Source organism: Gorilla gorilla, chromosome 13, assembly GCF_029281585.2.
Source record: "Gorilla gorilla gorilla isolate KB3781 chromosome 13, NHGRI_mGorGor1-v2.1_pri, whole genome shotgun sequence".
NCBI lineage: Eukaryota > Metazoa > Chordata > Mammalia > Primates > Hominidae > Gorilla > Gorilla gorilla.
The window spans coordinates 45,042,758-45,059,767 of record NC_073237.2 but is presented as its reverse complement, the minus strand read 5'-3'; the positions used below and the strand labels follow the sequence as shown (position 1 = coordinate 45,059,767).

General features: G+C 45.6%; 1 protein-coding gene across 2 annotated transcripts in view; it reads left to right on the top strand.

Moving 5' to 3' along the window:
- The first annotated feature begins 15,549 nt into the window (after nt 1-15,549).
- Nucleotides 15,550-17,010, top strand: part of ACER2 (alkaline ceramidase 2) — a 46,530-nt gene continuing 45,069 nt past the window's right edge. Inside the window, exon 1 of one of the 2 annotated variants that reach the window (XM_031014187.3) lies at nt 15,550-15,842. In XM_031014187.3, coding sequence (XP_030870047.1) covers nt 15,735-15,842 — 108 coding nt within the window. In that variant the 5' untranslated portion in view covers nt 15,550-15,734. The remainder of the gene's footprint in view (nt 15,843-17,010) is intronic. The other variant, XM_055350673.2, reaches the window with a different exon arrangement.

The window sequence follows — 17,010 nt, the reverse complement described above, 5'->3', positions numbered from 1 at the left end:
CACCCAGCTGATTTTTTTTTTGTTTTGGTAGATAATGGAGTCTCACTACGTTGCCCAGGCTGGTCACAAACTCCTGGATGCAAACAATCCTCCTGCCTCAACCTCCCAGGGTGCTGGAATTACAAGTGTGAACTACCATGCCCAGCCAACTTTTACTCTTAAAATATCCTGTTAAGAGAATGCAAAGACAAACTATAGAGTGGGAGAAATTATTTGCAAAGCACGTATCTGACAAGGGCTAGTATCTAGAATATACAAAAAAAAAACCTCATAAAACTCAACAGTAACCTTACTTGGTAAGAAGTATATCAAACTTTTCTTCAGAAAGTATGCAAACAAGAAAAGAATATTCTAAAATATTTAAAGTGTTGAAAGAAAAACCTACCAGCCTAGAATTCTGTATCTAGCAAAATTATCATTCAAAAGTGAAGGAGAAATAGGCCGGGCACGGTGGCTCACGCCTGTAATCCCAACACTTTGGGAGGCCGAGGCGGGTGGATCACCTGAGGTCAGGAGTTTGAGACCAGCCTGGTCAATATGGTGAAACCTTGTCTGTACTAAAAATATAAAAATTAGCCAGGCGTGATGGTGTGCCTGTACTCCCAGCTACTCGGGAGGTTGAGACAGAAGAATCCCTTGAAGTGGGGAGGCGGAGGTTGCAGTGAGCCGAGATCTCACCACTGCACTCCAGCCTGGGTGGCAGAGTGAGACCCTGTCTCAAAAAAAAAAAAAAAAAAAAAAACAAGCCAGCTCAGTAACTCACACCTGTAATCCCATGTAATCCCAGCACTTTGGGAGGCCGAGGCAGGCGGATCACGAGGTCAGGAGATGGAGACCGTCCTGGCTGACATGGTGAAACCCGTCTCTACTTAAAAAAAGAATACAAAAAATTACCCGGGCGTCATGGCGGGCGCCTGTAGTCCCAGGTACTCAGGAGGCTGAGGCAGGAGAATGGCATGAACCTGGGAGGCGGAGCTTGCAGTGAGCCGAGATTGCGCCACTGCACTCCAGCCTGGGCGACAGAGTGAGACTCCGTCTCAAAAAAAAAAAAAAAAAAAAAAGTGGAGGAGAAATGAAAACTTTCTATGCATTAAAAAATGGAATATACTTGCCTTGCAAGAGATGTTAAAAGAAGTTCTTCAGAGAGAAGGAAAATTATATAGGTCAGAAACTCGTATCTAAATAAAGAAAGAGTGCTACAGAAGGAATAAATGAAGCCAAAATAAAACAAGCAATCCAATTAGAACATGAGCAAAAGATATGCAGAGAATTTCACTGAAGGAGTTATACGGAAGGCTACTAAGCACGTGCAAAGATATTCAACATCATTACCTATTGGGGAAATGTATACTAAAACCACAATGAGATATTATTACACAACTATCAGAATGGCTGAGATAAAAAACAGTGACAACACCAAATGGGGGGATGTGGATAAACTAGGAAATCATACGTTGCTGGTGGGAATGTAAAATGGGATATTCACTCTGGAAAACAGTTTGTCAGTATTCTAAAACAATAAACATGGAATTACCATGAAACCCAGCAATTTCACACCTGGACATTTACCTTAGGGAAATGATGAGTTGTATTTACACCAAAACCTATAATGAATGTTGATATCAGCTACTATTTGTAATAGCAAAATGTGAGAAAAAGAAAAAAAACCCAGATGTCTTTTAATGGCTGATGATGGTTAAACAAATTGGTATATCCATACCATGGAATTCTGCTCAGCGATAAACAGCAAGAGCTATTGATATATGCAGTGAATAAATATCCATAGAATTATGCTTAGTGAAAAAAAAGCCAATTTGCAAGGTTACATTCCATTTGATTCCCTTAATATAGAATTTTCAAAATGACAACATTATAGACACCCGGATCATGCAAATGGACTGATTCCCTTAGGAGAACTAAGACCATATCTACCTAGAGGCTGGAGGAAGACCCTTCTGGGCCTGACAAGCGCAGATAACAATTCTGGCAACAATTGACCCTGGGGTTTCAGCAGGTCCACAGGTGGAAGTTGAGAGTGGGATTTAATCTGGTTGAGTTCATCTTCTGGTAGGAAACCACACAGAACCCAGGAGCACCACCAAGATGGCAGGGGGAGCTGTGTGGCTCAGAGACAGTGGGGCCCCATCCTCTTCCTGTTCCTCATTGACTGGCTGGAAAGGTGGACACTAAAAATTCATGATTTGTTTGTACTTAGTTGAAGTATGGAAGGAGATAACATATTATTTAGACTCCCTCCCTCCTTCTCCTTCCTTCCTTCCTCCCTCTTCCTTCCTTCCTTCCTTCCTTCCTTCCTTCCTTCCTTCCTTCCTTCCTTCCTTCCTCTCTCTCTCTTTCTTTCTTCTTTCTTTCTTTCTGATAGTATTGCTCTTCTCATCCAGGCTGGAGTGCAATGGCACAATCTCAGCTCACTGCAACCTCCATCTCCTGGGTTCAAGTGGTTCTCCTGCTTCAGCCTCCTTAGTAGCCGGGATTACAGGTGCACACCACCATGCCCGGCTAATTTTTGTATTTTTAGTAGAGACAGGGTTTCATCATGTTGACAAAGCTGGTCTCGAACTCTTGACCTCAGGTAATCTGCCCGCCTCGGCCTCCCAAAGTGCTGGGAATACAGGTGTGAGCCACTGCACCCGGCTACACATATTATTTTCTAAAAATGTCACTAATCCTGTGAAAGACTCATTTGAAATGCTTGCCCTAAAATACATTAATAACTTTTTTGATGTGATGAGAGATCTAAGTACTTGTGTTCATTTTGAGAACCATCAAATATTTCTAGGATGAAATTTCTTTGAATTTTCACACTTCAGAGGAGGGTCAAGTGTCTCCTAACTACTGTATCATTTGTTCCCCAAGCTGCATTTTTTTTTTTTTTTTTTTGAGATGGAGTCATGCTCTGTCGCCCAGGCTGGAGTGCAGTGGCACAGTCTCCGCTCACTGCAAGCTCCGCCTCCTGGGTTCACACCATTCTCCTGCCTCAGCCTCCCAAGTAGCTGGGACGACAGGCGCCTGCCACCGCGCCCGGCTAATTTTTTGTATTTTTAGTAGAGGCGGAGTTTTACCATGTTAGCCAGGATGGTCTCGATCTCATGACCTCGTGATCTGCCCGCCTCGGCCTCCCAAAGTGCTGGGATTACAGGTGTGAGCCACTGCGCCCGATGAGAAAGATTAAAGATCTTTTTCATGGCTTCTTGGTGGCTGGCCTGCAACTTTCCTGGCAATGACTGCCCCTACTGAATATACTACATTTCAGATCCTTACCTTTATGTGTTATGATTAGAGAATGAAGGGTGAGCTCACTGGTCCTAATCTTTTCCACTGCCTTTAAGGCCCTGACATACTTAACCCCCTCCTTTTCAGTAGACAATGTTTTCTCCCACTTCTTTCAGAAATATGAACTGCTTTATCTTCTCTCATCCTCAAAACGTGTCAAGGTATTCATATCTATCACTCTCTACATTCCGCTCTTTCTTAGCACAGGGTTCTGTTAGGACATTTGATTTTAAGTCACATAAACCCAACTCCAACTAGCTTAAACAAAAATGTGACTTTACTATAAAGTTTCCAGGGTATCTTGGGAAACTTTGTATGTGGCTGGATCCTGGGCATATAGCTGAAGCCAGGGACTCCTTACTAGCTCTTTCTATACAGCCTTCTTTGGGACAGCATCATTATTCTCTCTACTGTTAACTAGTTCTGCTTGCCCAGCCATCTGGTGGCATAGGCCACCAATAGTGCCCAGGTTTCTATCTCCATTTCGTCAGTCAACCATGTGGAACTGGAAGAGCTCAATTCTGATTTGAAATTCCCACAAATGCATTCTGATTAGCCAGCTTAGATCACGACTCACTCCTGGACCAATGAACGTTAGCCACAGAGTCAGGTCACAGTGTATACCATGGTTGTTCTTATGGTAGGCATCTGAATGGAGTTGGGGGTTGGGGGAAGGTGGGAGGTGGGCTGTCCTCACTGAATAAAAAGCAGCAGAAGGTCTTGGAAAAGGAAGAGATGCCAGGAGAGACAGAACAATACTTGGCTACTCCATGCCATCCCTTCTCTTCAGGCAAAATGAAAGATCTTGAACTTTCAATTCTATCTCTTCTCATCTTCTTTGGGATTTAGTTTAATTAATTATCCTTTTATATTTTTTGTTTTTTTTAACACTAGATTATACTGCAATAAGTTACGCTTTTTTCTTTTTACATTTTGAATATTTCTACTCAAGCTCCTTTTCTTTAGGCTTACATTTGCTCAAGAATCTCTTATACCAAAGGAGCATCCCATAACCTGTCTTCAAGCTCCGGCCCAATCTATGTACCTTTTTTCTTCTGCCATGTAAATGTCATCTGCCCCATATCACACTTTGCCCCAACCTGGCCTTCTCCCTCTTCATTTCCTTCTTCAATGCCACCTCCATTTTCCCACAGTGTTTTTTGGTTTCTGAAAGGCTGAACACAGGCAGAGTGAGGGAAGGATGAAGTCTACAGGCCATTGTGATGCAGCCCTTCCAGCAGGTGTGACAGGTAGTCTCTGATGTGCCACTGCCCACTCCCTCACAACCCGGCCCCAAGAGGCCCCTTAGATTGTAGAGCATAACACTGACCAGTCTCTGACCTTTCTAGCTTCCTGGTTCCAAAGAGTCTGTGGCCACAGTATCACCTGCATCCCACCCACACAGCTGATAATCAGCTTATTTACCAAAGTTTCCCTGGGAACAAGGACCTTCTCATGAAGAGAGAGGGTGGGTGCCCTCTTGGAGAGGTTGTTTGCTATTTGCTCCCTCACAGGGGTAACCTCCCATTGCCAGTCCTGTGCCCTCTGGAATGAAGAGGAAAGGTAACAACCACAGGCTGGGCCAGAACTGCTTTATTTTTTTGAGACAGAATCTTGCTCTCTCACCCAGGCTGGAGTGCAGTGGTGCGATCTCGGCTCGCTGCAACCTCTGCCTCCCAGGTTCAAGCAATTCTCCTGCCTCAGCCTCCCCAGTAGCTGGAATTACAGGCACGTGCCACCAAGCCTGGCTAATTTTTGTATTTTTAGTAGAGAGGGGCTCTCATCATGTTGGCCAGGCTGGTCTTGAACTCCTGACGTCAAGTGATCCACCCACCTCAGCCTCCCAAAGTGTTTAGATTACAGGTGTGAGCCACCAAGCCCGGCCAGAACTGCTTTCTTAAGGGTACCCGTAGGTAAAGGCCAAGCCCTCGCCCTCACTCACCAACTTGTGTTCTCGCAGCTCTCGGCTATGTTGGTGCTTGTGGGGACAATCACGTGAAGCCCTTTGCTTCTTTGGTTTAAAAAAAAAAAAAAAAACTCTTGTTTTTTTGAGATGTAGTTTTGCTCTCATTGCCCAGGCTAGAGTACAATGGTGTGATCTAGGCTCACCACAACCTCTGCCTCCCGGGTTCAAGCGATTCTCCTGCCTCAGCCTCCTGAGTAGCTGAGATTACAGACTTGTGCCACCACACCCAGCTAATTTTTGTATTTTTAATAGACGGGGTTTCTCCCTGTTGGTCAGGCTGGTCTCAAACTCCCAACCTCAGGTGATCTGCCCGCCTTGGCCTCCCAAAGTGCTGGGATTACAGGTGTGAGCTACCATGCCTGACCAAAATAAAACTCTTTTATTATGAAAATTTTAAAACAGGTACAGAGTAGAGAGACTAGTTTAATGTGTTTACCACCCACTTTTCACAATTATCCATTTGAGGCCAATGTTGCTCTGTCTATACCCCCATAGTGACACTCTCCTCCTTTATTTCAAAGCAAATCCTAGATCATATACTTTATGGGTAAATATTTCAGTATGTATCTCTAAACAACAACTTTCCTTTTTTGTTTCTCTCCTTTTTTGTTTCTTTTTGGCTTTGCTCAAGTTTATTATTGGGGTATGATTTACATGCTGTAAGTTGCCCTTTTTAGGTTAATTTTGAGGTTTTATAAACTCATTCAGTCATAAAACCATCACAATCAGGATATAGAACAGTTCTGTCACCTCCCCAAATTCCCCTATATCCCTTTGAGTGAATTCCCCCCCAACCCCATGCAACTACACATCTGTTTTCTATTCCTATAGTTTTATATATTTCAGAATGTCATAAAAATAGAATATCCTACAGTCTGTAGTCCTTTGAAATGTCACTTTTAAAAACTTAACCATTATACTGTGATCACTTCACCCCCAATCAATAATTCTCTAATATCATCAGATATCACATTTCTACCACTGTCCTAAGAAGTATTTTTTTACAAACTGATTTAGGACCTACATCTACACATTGCAATTGGTTGTTTTGTCTCTCAAGTCTCTTTTAATCTATAGGTTTCCTCTCCATCTTTTGTTTTAAGAAATTGGGCTGTCACAGTTTCTCATAATCTGGATTTTTATCAACTGCATCTGCATGTTGTCATTTCTTCTGTTCTCTATAGTCTTGCTACTAAAATATGGTCCATGGACCAGCAGCATCTGCATCACCTGAGAGTTTGTTAGAAACGCATAATCTTGGACCCCACTCAAGACCTATTGAATCAGAATCTGCATTTTTAACATTCAACAAGATCTATGGCTGGGCACGGTGGCTCATGCCTGTAATCCCCGCACTTTGGGAGGCTGAGGCGGGTTCACCTGAGGTCAGGAGTTTGAGACCAGCCTAGACAACATGGGGAAACCCCATCTCTACTAAAAATACAAAAATTAGCCGGGTGTGGTGCATGCCTGTAATACCAGCTACTCAGGAGGCTGAGGCAGGAGAATCCCTTGAATCTGGGGGGCAGAGGTTGCAGTGAGCCAAGATTGTGCCATTGCACTCCAGCCTGGGTGACAGAACAAGACTCTGTCTCAAAAAAAAAAAAAAAAAAAAAAAGATCTCCACCTGATTCTGTCCCTGTAAAATGGCACTGAGACCTAGTGTGTTGATCTGGTTTAGGTTGGTTGGTTTGTGGATTTTTTTTGGCAAGCCTATGGGTGGCACTGCACCCCTTATTTCTCAGCCCTGCCCACCTGGTCCTCTCTAGGTCTCTCTGACTGCTCCTGCTCCTTGTCAGCCAGGACCTGTGTCTCCTCATAACTCAGGCTTCTGTAAATGTAAGTGTGTCCAAGGAGATACGTTCCACATACTACCCCCAGACCTCCATTCTCTTTGTCTACTATGGCTTTCAGGTATCTCATCTAACCTCCTGATTTACAAATCTCCTCTCTAATTCTGACCTGTCCATGGTCTCCTAACTTGCCTTTTCAGTTGCCAAGAGAATATCTCTTCCCAGATATTCTTGCTGCTAATACTAATTCTCACTAGCCTGCGCCTTTAACTCAACAAGTCAAAACGTAAATCACTGCTTTCCCTTCTATTTTCCCTTTTGGATTAGTAAATTATTTTCTGATCACTCAGCCTAGACTATTTGAAGCTGTCTTCTATTTTTTCCACTCTTTCATGTCTGATCTCTAATCAGTAGTTTAGTTTTATTAATCCTCCTGTATTTGTCAGCCCTCATTACGTTATGCTGGGGTAAGAGAAAATCCCTCCAAATCTCAGTGGTTTGCAACGCAAAGTTGTTTTTTTTTTTTGTTTTTTTTTTGAGACGGAGTCTCACTCTGTCGCCCAGGCTGGAGGGCAGTGGTGGGATCTCGGCTCACTGCAAGTTCCGCCTCCTGGGTTCACACAATTCTCCTGCCTCAGCCTCCCGAGTAGCTGGGACTAAAGGCACCCACCACCACGCCCGGCTAATTTTTTGTATTTTTAGTAGAGACGGGGTTTCACTGTGTTAGCCAGGATGGGCTCAATCTCCTGACCTTGTGATCCACCCGCCTCAGCCTCCCAAAGTGCTGGGATTACAGGCATGAGCCACCATGCCCAGCCAACAATGCAAAGTTTTATTTTTTGTTAAAGTTATATGTTGGCTGTAGGTTGACTGAAGGTCTGGTCTTTTTCATTCCAGGATCTAGGCTGAAGAGCAGCCCCAATTTGGGATACAGCAGAGGGAATAAAAAGGAATGGTAAAAGTAGGAATAGCTTTCAAAGTTCAGTCATGGTGTAAATCAGTTCCATGGCTGATCTGGTTTGGATGTCTCCCCACCCAAATCTCATCTTGAATTCCCATGTGTTGTGGGAGGGACCTGGTGGGAGGTAATTGAATCATTGGGGCAGGTCTTTTCCATGCTGCTCTTGTGATAGTAAGTCTCACGAGATCTGATGGTTATTATAAGTTGGAGTTTTCCTGCACAAGCTCCCTTTTTGCCTGCTGCCATCCATGTAAGACGTGACTTGCTGTTCCTTGCCTTCTGCCATGATTGTGAGGCCTCACCAGCCATGTGGAACTGTGGGTCCAATAAACCTTTTTCTTTTGTAAATTGCCCAGTCTCAGATATGTCTTTTTCAGCAGTGTGAAAATGGACTAATACAATGATCATAGCAAATGACAAAGCCAAGTCTCATATTCATTGACTGAGAAAGTATGTTCAAATATCTGGAATCAATAGTATAATCTATCACAATTGCCATTTTGTATTTCAGTTGCATCCCTTATTTCAATTCTCTTTACCCCTGCCTTAAACTTCACTTCTCTCAGCTTCCTCAAGGAAGCCTTCTCTGATGCCCTCAGACTAGGCCACATCTACTGCTATTGGCTGTTGTGGAATTTATACTTCTCCTTCATGACACACGTGAGACAACTGCAATTATTTATGCACTTATTTAATTTCTGACAGCCCCTAGACTGAAAGCTCTGTGAGGGCAGAGACAGTGTCTGTTTTGCTCATCATTTAACCCTTGGCAGCTAGAAAAGTATCTGGCATAGAGCAGCATGTAAAGGAATGAATGATTGCCTTAGTCATGCCCATATCATCCTTCACCTGGTTTACTGAAAGACCTTACCAGTAGTTTTGGAAATCTAATTTATTTTTCTGCCATCAGGATTTTCTTTCTTAAAGACTTACTCTTGGCTGGGCATGGTGGCTCACACATGTAATCCCAGAACTTTGGGAGGCTGAGGTGGGCAGATCATTTGAGGTCGGGAGTTGCAGACCAGCCTGGCCAACATGGTGAAACCTCATCTCTACTAAAAGTACAAAAATTAGCTGGGTGTGGTGGTATGCACCTGTAATCCCAGCTACCTACTTGGGAGGCTAAGGGGGAGGATCGCTTGAACCCAGGAGGTGGAGGTTGCAGTGAGTCAAGGTAGTGCCACTGCACTCCAGCCTGGGTGACAGTGAGAATCCATCTCAAAAACAAAACAAAACAAAAAGACTTACTCTTTATATCATCTATTGGTTTTCTAGGTCAGGTTGTGCTTCTGAAGTTTCCTGAATGTGTATGCTTTCTCAGACCTCTATCCTTTTGCATGGGCTGTTCCTTCTGTAGGATTCCCTCCCTCCCCCCAGTGCTCTGCCTGGTAAAATCCTGTTCATCTTTTAACTTCAGTTCCGAGGCTACCTCCTCTGCAAAACCTCCCATGACTCTCAGTGCAGACTTGGGCCCCTGCCCTTCTGCTTCCACATATGCACCTCCATTTTAGCAATTATCATGTTTCATTCTAAACCCAACATTGTGGTTTTCTAGCGCAGATTAGAAAAAGGAGAGTGTTGTGGGAAGTGAGGGACCCCGAATAGAGGGACTGGCTGGAGCCACGGCAGAGGAAACATAAATTGTGAAGATTTTATGGACATTTATCACTTCCCTAATAATACTCTTATAATTTTTTATGCCTGTCTTACTTTAATCTCTTAATCCTGTTATCTTCGTAAGCTGAGGATGTACTTCATCTCAGGACCCTGTGATGATTGCGTTAACTGTACAATTTGATTATAAAATGTGTGTTTGAACAATATGAAATCAGTGCACCTTGAAAATGAACAGAATAACGGTGATTTTAGGGAACAAGGGAAGACAACCATAAGGTCTGACTGCCTGTGGGGTCAGGCAAAAAGCCATATTTTTCTTCTTCCAGAGAGCCTATAAACACACATGCAAGTAGGAGAGATAGCAGTAAATTCTTTTTCTAGCAAGGAATATTAAGACCCTAGGAAAAGAATTGCATTCCTTTGGGGAGGTCTATAAATGGCCGCTGTGGGAGTGTCTGTCTTATGTGGTTGAGATCAGGTACGCCCTGATCTCTTGCAGTACCCTCAGGCTTATTAGGGTGGGGAAAAAACTGCTCCCTGGTAAATTTGAGGTCAGACTGGTTCTCTGCTCTGGAGCCCTGTTTTCTGTTGTTTAAGATGTTTATCAAGACAATACGTGCACAGCTGAACTCCTTATCAGGAGTTTTTGATTTTGCCCTTTGCTTTGTGATCTTTATTGGCCTCAGAAGCATGTGATCTTTGTTCTCCTTTTTGCGCTTTGAAACATGTGGTCTTTGTGACCTACTCCCTGTTTGTACACCCCCTCCCGTCTTGAAATCCTTAATAAAAGTTGCTGGTTTTGCAGCTCAGGTGGGCATCACGGACCTACTGATATGTGATGTCACCCCTGGTGGCCCCGCTGTAAAATTCCTCTCTTTGTACTCTTTCTCTTTATTTCTCAGACCAGCTGACACTTAGGGAAAATAGAAAGAACCTATGTTGAAATATTGGACGTGGGTTCCCCTGATAGGATAGAGGTTAACATTGTGGTTTTCCAGTGCAGATTAGAAAAAGGAGAGAGGGAACAGCAGAGTGGTGCAGTGGAAGCATACCTCTGGGCCCATAACCCAAAGGTTGATGGATGGAAACCATCCTCTGCTAGCTTTGTGATCTTGGCTGGGTGTGGCTGCTCACACCTGTAATCCCAGCACTTTGGGATGCCAAGGTGGGAGGATCGCTTGAGACTAGCCTGGGCAACATAGCAAGACACCGTCTCCATAAAAAGGAAAACAAAAACAAACACACACACACACAAGAGAGGCATTTCTAAATAGAGGCCTGCTGACAACAGCAGAATTTACCACTGATGGTCAGTAAAGGAGCGGTGCCTGTCCCAGCTAACACAAGCACCTTCTGCAGTGGCTGCAGCAGTGTTTCCCTAGTGAGGACCTGCTTCCTACAACTCTCATCTACAAGTCTGAGCCTGAAAACGACCTCAGATTTTAGCAAAACAAGCACAGTCTTGCTGGCTTCTTCTGTTTTCCTCTGAGTTGAAGGGGTCCAGGGCAGACTCAGAGCCCCTGGTTTCCTCATCATGAGCCTAAGCATGAGTCAGAATCACCTGAGGGCTTATGAAGCCAAAGGTTGCTGGGCTCTATCCAGAGTTTCTGATCCAATAGTTCTAGGGTGGGGACTGGAACTCACATTCGTAAAAGATTCCCAGGGGATGCTGCTGCTGCTGGGCTGGCCTTAACCACTGGCTTAACAATGGGCCACAAGCAGGACCACAGTGAAAAACTCTAGTCAAACAGGAAGATACAGAAAACTTCATCCTTGATCAGGCACTTCTTGCTTCATTTACACAGGTGCCTGCATTTTTTACCCAAGGGAAGACTTTGTGACTTGATAATTTCCACTTGTGGAACCAGTTGAACTGGATATTTACTATCAGATATTTACTTATACCAAATAAACATTGTTATACACTATGTAAAAATAGAAGGTGCCGTCATTCTGAATTCCTTGCAAGGGCTGTTCCTTCAAACCTGCTCCCTTGTGGATCTGTATCACTGAGTCATGTAGGCCAAAAGCATCGTAAGCCAAATAGTTGGAACTCAGTAGTTCTGTTCCTTGCTGTCACTGCATCCTTCCCTCAACAAACTTAGTTTACAGTAGACATCAGAATTTTGTATTCAACAACTAGCAGTAGTTTCTAAGGCATCATGCAATTAATATAAATCAATTTTAAAATTTATAACCTCCTGATAGGCCCTCTTGTTAAATTACCAATGTTGTATTTATTTTTAAAATGTTGGCTGGATGCAATGGCTCACTCCTATAATCCTAGCACTTTGGGAGGCTCAAGGGATCACTTGAACCTGGGAATTTGAGACCAGCATGGGCAACATGATGAAACCTTGTCTCTACAAAACATACAAAATTTAGCTGGGCATTGTGGTGCACCCTTGTGGTCCTAGCTACTCATGAGGCTGAGGTGGGAGGATTGCTTGAGTCTGGGGTGGGGGGGTCAAGGTTGCAGTGAGCTGAAATTGCACCATTGCACACCAACCTGGGTAACAGAGGGATACCCTGTCTCAAAAAAAAAGTTAACAATGTTAACAATGGGGAGAGCTATGAAAACAAAATTTTAGAGACAGTGTGACTCAAGTACGGTTTCTGTGCAGTTGTAATTAGAAGGAACCAATGTGGCTGACTGATTTTGAACTACAATTGTCACTGACAATAAGAGTTACTGTGGAGGATGAAAAACTCCCATCATTCCCTTAGCAAGACTTGGAAAGAAGGATGAATTACATTTTCAGCAAATTTAATATTTCACTGGTGCTAAAACTCACATCGTTTTGCATTGTTAAATTTCTGAAATCCTGATGCATTTTACCAAGAATGGCATTTTATGATTATGGTTGGCTAGGTCATGGTTGTGATGTGGTGTCACTGCCTGCATATGTACAGACTTGGTGGTTATTCCTGGTGGGATGACTTGGCAACTGTAATCTCCATGTTTCTCTCAACAGATTATATAAGGACCATCTGGGAAAGAAACATGCTGCCTGTTGTCTGGAAACCTTCCAGTGACACCTTCAGGTAAGATCAGGAGAGTCCCAGCATCAAAATTTGTAAAACAGGTGTCAGTAGTTTGCAAGAAAACAGTAGTGGAATAGTTTTAAGAAATGCTGCATTATTAGCACATAGTAATTAAGGACACAGAGGACATTTCTATATGAATGACACAGACATCAATGACTATAAGCTGAAAAATGACTCAGAAGAAGAATAGAGATTCTGAATGTAAAGAAATTACAGGAATTCTTCAATGAATTTATTTTTGCTTATACCTTCCTTCTTATGTATGCACAACAGATGTATGATAACAATGTAAGTCTAAGTCTGTGCTTGTTCACTAAAAATTCTAAATGATAAAAAAGTATTACAAATAGTTTAATTGGAAATATTTCTTTTTTTTTTTTTTTTTGAGATGGAGTCTCGCTCTGTTGCCCAAGCCGGAGTGCAGCGGCGCGATCTTGGCTCACTGCAACCTCTGCCCCCTGGGTTCAAGCGATTCTTCTGCCTCAGCCTCCCGTGTAGCTGGAGGTGCCCACCATCATGCCCTGCTAATTTTTGTATTTTAATAGAGACGGGGTTTTGCCAAGTTCACCAGGCTGGTCCTGAACTCCAGACCTCAGATGATCTGCCTGCTTTGGCCTCCTAAAGTGCTGGGATTACAGGCATGAGCCACTGCATCTGGCCAGGAATATCTTTTTAACAGCAACTTTCAATCTTTTTAGTCTGAGGACCCCTTTACACTCTTAAAAAATATTGAGAACACCAGAGAACTTGTGGTTTATATGGTAACATCAATAGTTACCACATTAGAAATTTAAACAGACTTTTAATACCAAAGAATCACAAGCACATATTCCATTAGCTGTCGGAGAGATAATGACATCACACATCATGTATCCTCTGGGAAGTTCCAATGTACACTGGTAAGAGAATGAAAATGAAAAGAAAGGGAGGTACCACACTTTGAGAATCTCTGGCATATAAAATAATGGTTTTTTAAAAATGCCATTATATTTTGATGAATATGGATATATTTCCAAGTAAACTGTTGTTGGAAGAAGTAAAATATTGACTACAGGGAAAATTCTATTGCTGAACAGTTGGTGTAGCATTTTGAGACACATAAATTAACTGATGTATCTTTCTTCTGTGGCTGTGGGAAACATCCACCCCAACCGCCCTTCCTTTTTCAGACGGAATCTCGCTTTGTCACCCAGGCTGGAGTGCAGTGGCGCGATCTCGGCTCACTGCAAGCTCCGCTTCCCGGGTTCACGCCATTCTCCTGCCTCAGCCTCCTGAGTAGCTGGGACTATAGGCGCCCGCCAACACGGCCACCACGCCCGGCTAATTTGTTGTATTTTTTTAGTACAGACGGGGTTTCACCATGTTAGCCAGGATGGTCTCGATCTCCTGACCTCGTGATCCGCCTGCCTCGGCCTCCCAAAGTGCTGGGATTACAGGCGTGAGCCACCGCGCCCGGGCCCCAACCGCCCTTCTTAGGTGGCCAGCTCACTCTGGGTATCCTGTAGGTCTGGGTAAATCGACCCTAGGGAAAGGTAAGAGTGTATCTTCTACTTGGGTTCTGGAGGGCAGTGGAATTGCCTGTAAAGCAGGAGGAAGGGATAGAGGTTGGGACAAAGATGAAAGGAGGAGTGTGGTTTGGCCCCTGGGGGACAAACCTGGATTTTCTAGAGACTAGGAGAGGCGGCGGGGCTTGCAGTTTTTGTCAGTGATGGAGATCTCTGGGGACTTGCACATGGCTCTGTGGGTACCGGTGGGCAGACAAACACTTGGTGCAGAGGACACTGAAGCACCACCCAGGGTCCTGCTGGGCAGTCAGGCCCAGAGAGAGGGCAGACCCTGGGGAGTTGCTGGCCTTTAGGATACCCTGCGGGTCCGAGCAAGACGTCCTAATGACAGTCACCAATGGGCTGCTGCCCAGGGCCTCTTCTGCCGCTGTCCTGACCTAGAATCCTACAACCTTTCAAGGAAGGAGAACGGGAGCCACCACATACACACAGAGGGTGGCTTTCCTCTAGGGATCCTGGGAACCAGATTGGCTTTCATTTACAAACCGCAGAACAGTTACAGGAGCAAAAGAAGGTAGTTATGACTGGATCTGAGGACATCTTGCCTGAATTGAATTTCCAGCTCTGTCACTTGCTAATAGAAGCCCCTCACAGGGTCTCCGCTGGGCACACTAAATGAGTGATACATGGAAACTCTTCAGACAGCACCTGGCATGTGTATGTTATCTATCACCTCTTGAACCTCGATATCTTGGAGATGTCATAACTGCCACACTACATCCTCTGCAGTTTGGGATGGCTGACGTTTGACCCTTTGACTAAGTCCCCATATTGAAGGCTAGATTAAGCCTTAACGCTGGAGCCAAGGGGAGGGAGGGCAGGAACGTACTCTAAATAGAAGTGCTCCCCCGGGGACTAGGCGGCCCAACCTGCTCCAGCAGCCGGGAAGGTCTTCCTGCCACAGTGACCGCAGCGAGTGGCGTCCGGCCTCGGAGGGACTGAGGGCACTTCTCTGGTGTAAGCACTGGCGTCCAACGGCGGACGCAGCAAAATCGCTGCAAACTCTGAGTCCAGAGAGGTCCAGGTCCTCCCGGGTTTCTTTTTATTTTAAATTTTTTTCCAGGGAGAGTTCTGGCGCTCCTTCAATCCGGGGGAGGCTGCGAGTCTGAGCCAGGAGATGGGCGTGGGCAGGCGTGGGTAGCACCATCGAGGCCCTGGCCACCTGCCGGGTGCTGGGTAGTCTGAAAGAGTCTAGAGCCCGGTCTCCGCCTCCAGGCGCCCCACCCTGGACCCCTCCTCCACGCGGGTCCCGCCCCACGGTGGGCGTGGCTTCCAGGGGGAGGGGCCGGGGAGGGTCTGCGAACGAGTAACCTCCCGCAGGCGAGGCGAGGCGGGGCGGAGCGCGGGAGGCCAGTTGGGAGGCGCACATCCGGCGGTTACCCGGTGCTTCATAAAGCCGCTCTCGCCGCTGGCTGTCGCCGCGTTTTGCCTCCGCAGCAGCTCTGGGCTCTTCTCAGCTGCGGGAGCAGCTACTCCAATGCCCCGGAGTGGCCATGGGCGCCCCGCACTGGTGGGACCAGCTGCAGGCTGGCAGCTCGGAGGTGGACTGGTGCGAGGACAACTACACCATCGTGCCTGCTATCGCCGAGTTCTACAACACGGTGCGGGGCGCGGGAGCGGGGAAGGCAGGCGGGCCAGCGGGAGGGGGCTGTTCCCGCGCCGCAGCGTCTGGAAGCTGGACGTGGGTCTCTGCGCGTATCTGGGGGCATTCTCTCCAGGGGCTGAGTCAGTCCACACCCCCTCCTCGGCGCGCTCCTTTCAGTTCTCCATCTGTCCTCCTCTCCTGTCCCCATTCCCGACAGCTGGGCTCATCTTGTCCTGCTGTCATTTATTTTGTGATGGTCCTATTGTCTTGTTTGGCCCCCACGCGTCCAGGAACCAGGGGTCTGTGTCAGCCCATTCTCCTTGTTTGGGTCAGCTGGGGGCGGTGAACCTGCCGGGACAAGTCTCTTCCTCCCCTGGGATCTCTGTGGCGTGACGCACTTGGGTCGCATTGTGCGTTTTTGCCCTAAATACCTGCTCTCGTAGTGCTGGGAAGAGCACGCCCCCCGCAGGTCCCCGCGGCTGGGGTCACTCCCACCAGGCTGACTTGCCCCACCCCCAAGAACATGCCTATAATGGTCGAGTTATTTTTGGTCAGAATCAAGTTAATTACTACTCGTTTTTTTTTCTTGCCTTTAGTGTCCTGTCTTGTGCAAGCCGCTAATTCAACTCCCCCAGGACTGTGCTTTCTCCAGTTCTGAAGTCTGAGGGATGAAAGGAAAGTTTGGGAGTGATAATGTGCGGGTTTTGGATTTGCCTAGGTCCCTAGATAAGGGTGAGCAGAAACTTCCCCATTGCAGAATCCTGTGTGATTTTAGTTCTTGTGGTAGGGAAGGGTTGCAGCTGGGAGAGGAAATGCCTTTTGTTTTGTGTATGTCCATGGCTCAGAATCCTGGTACAGAATGTGAGACTTTGCGTGGTCATTTCTGTGGCTTATCTTTTCACCGCCCAAACAAGGAAAACAGGAACTCCTGGTTTGGGTCATTGTGAATTTGAGGTTGTTGTTTAGGACTTTTCCTTTTGGATTTGCTAGAGAGAATGTCTTCAGCAGGAGTCAGGTGCTTACTGCCTGCAGGAATCTCAGATGATCTTGTCCCTGTCCTTTTATTCATCTGATGATAAAATTGGGCTCTTGAGGAGGGAGCTGTCATGCTCACATTTCTGGCGTGGCTGGGGCCACAATCCAGAAGTCTGGGCCCTTCCTTCCCTCAGTGCTGAAATCCATGG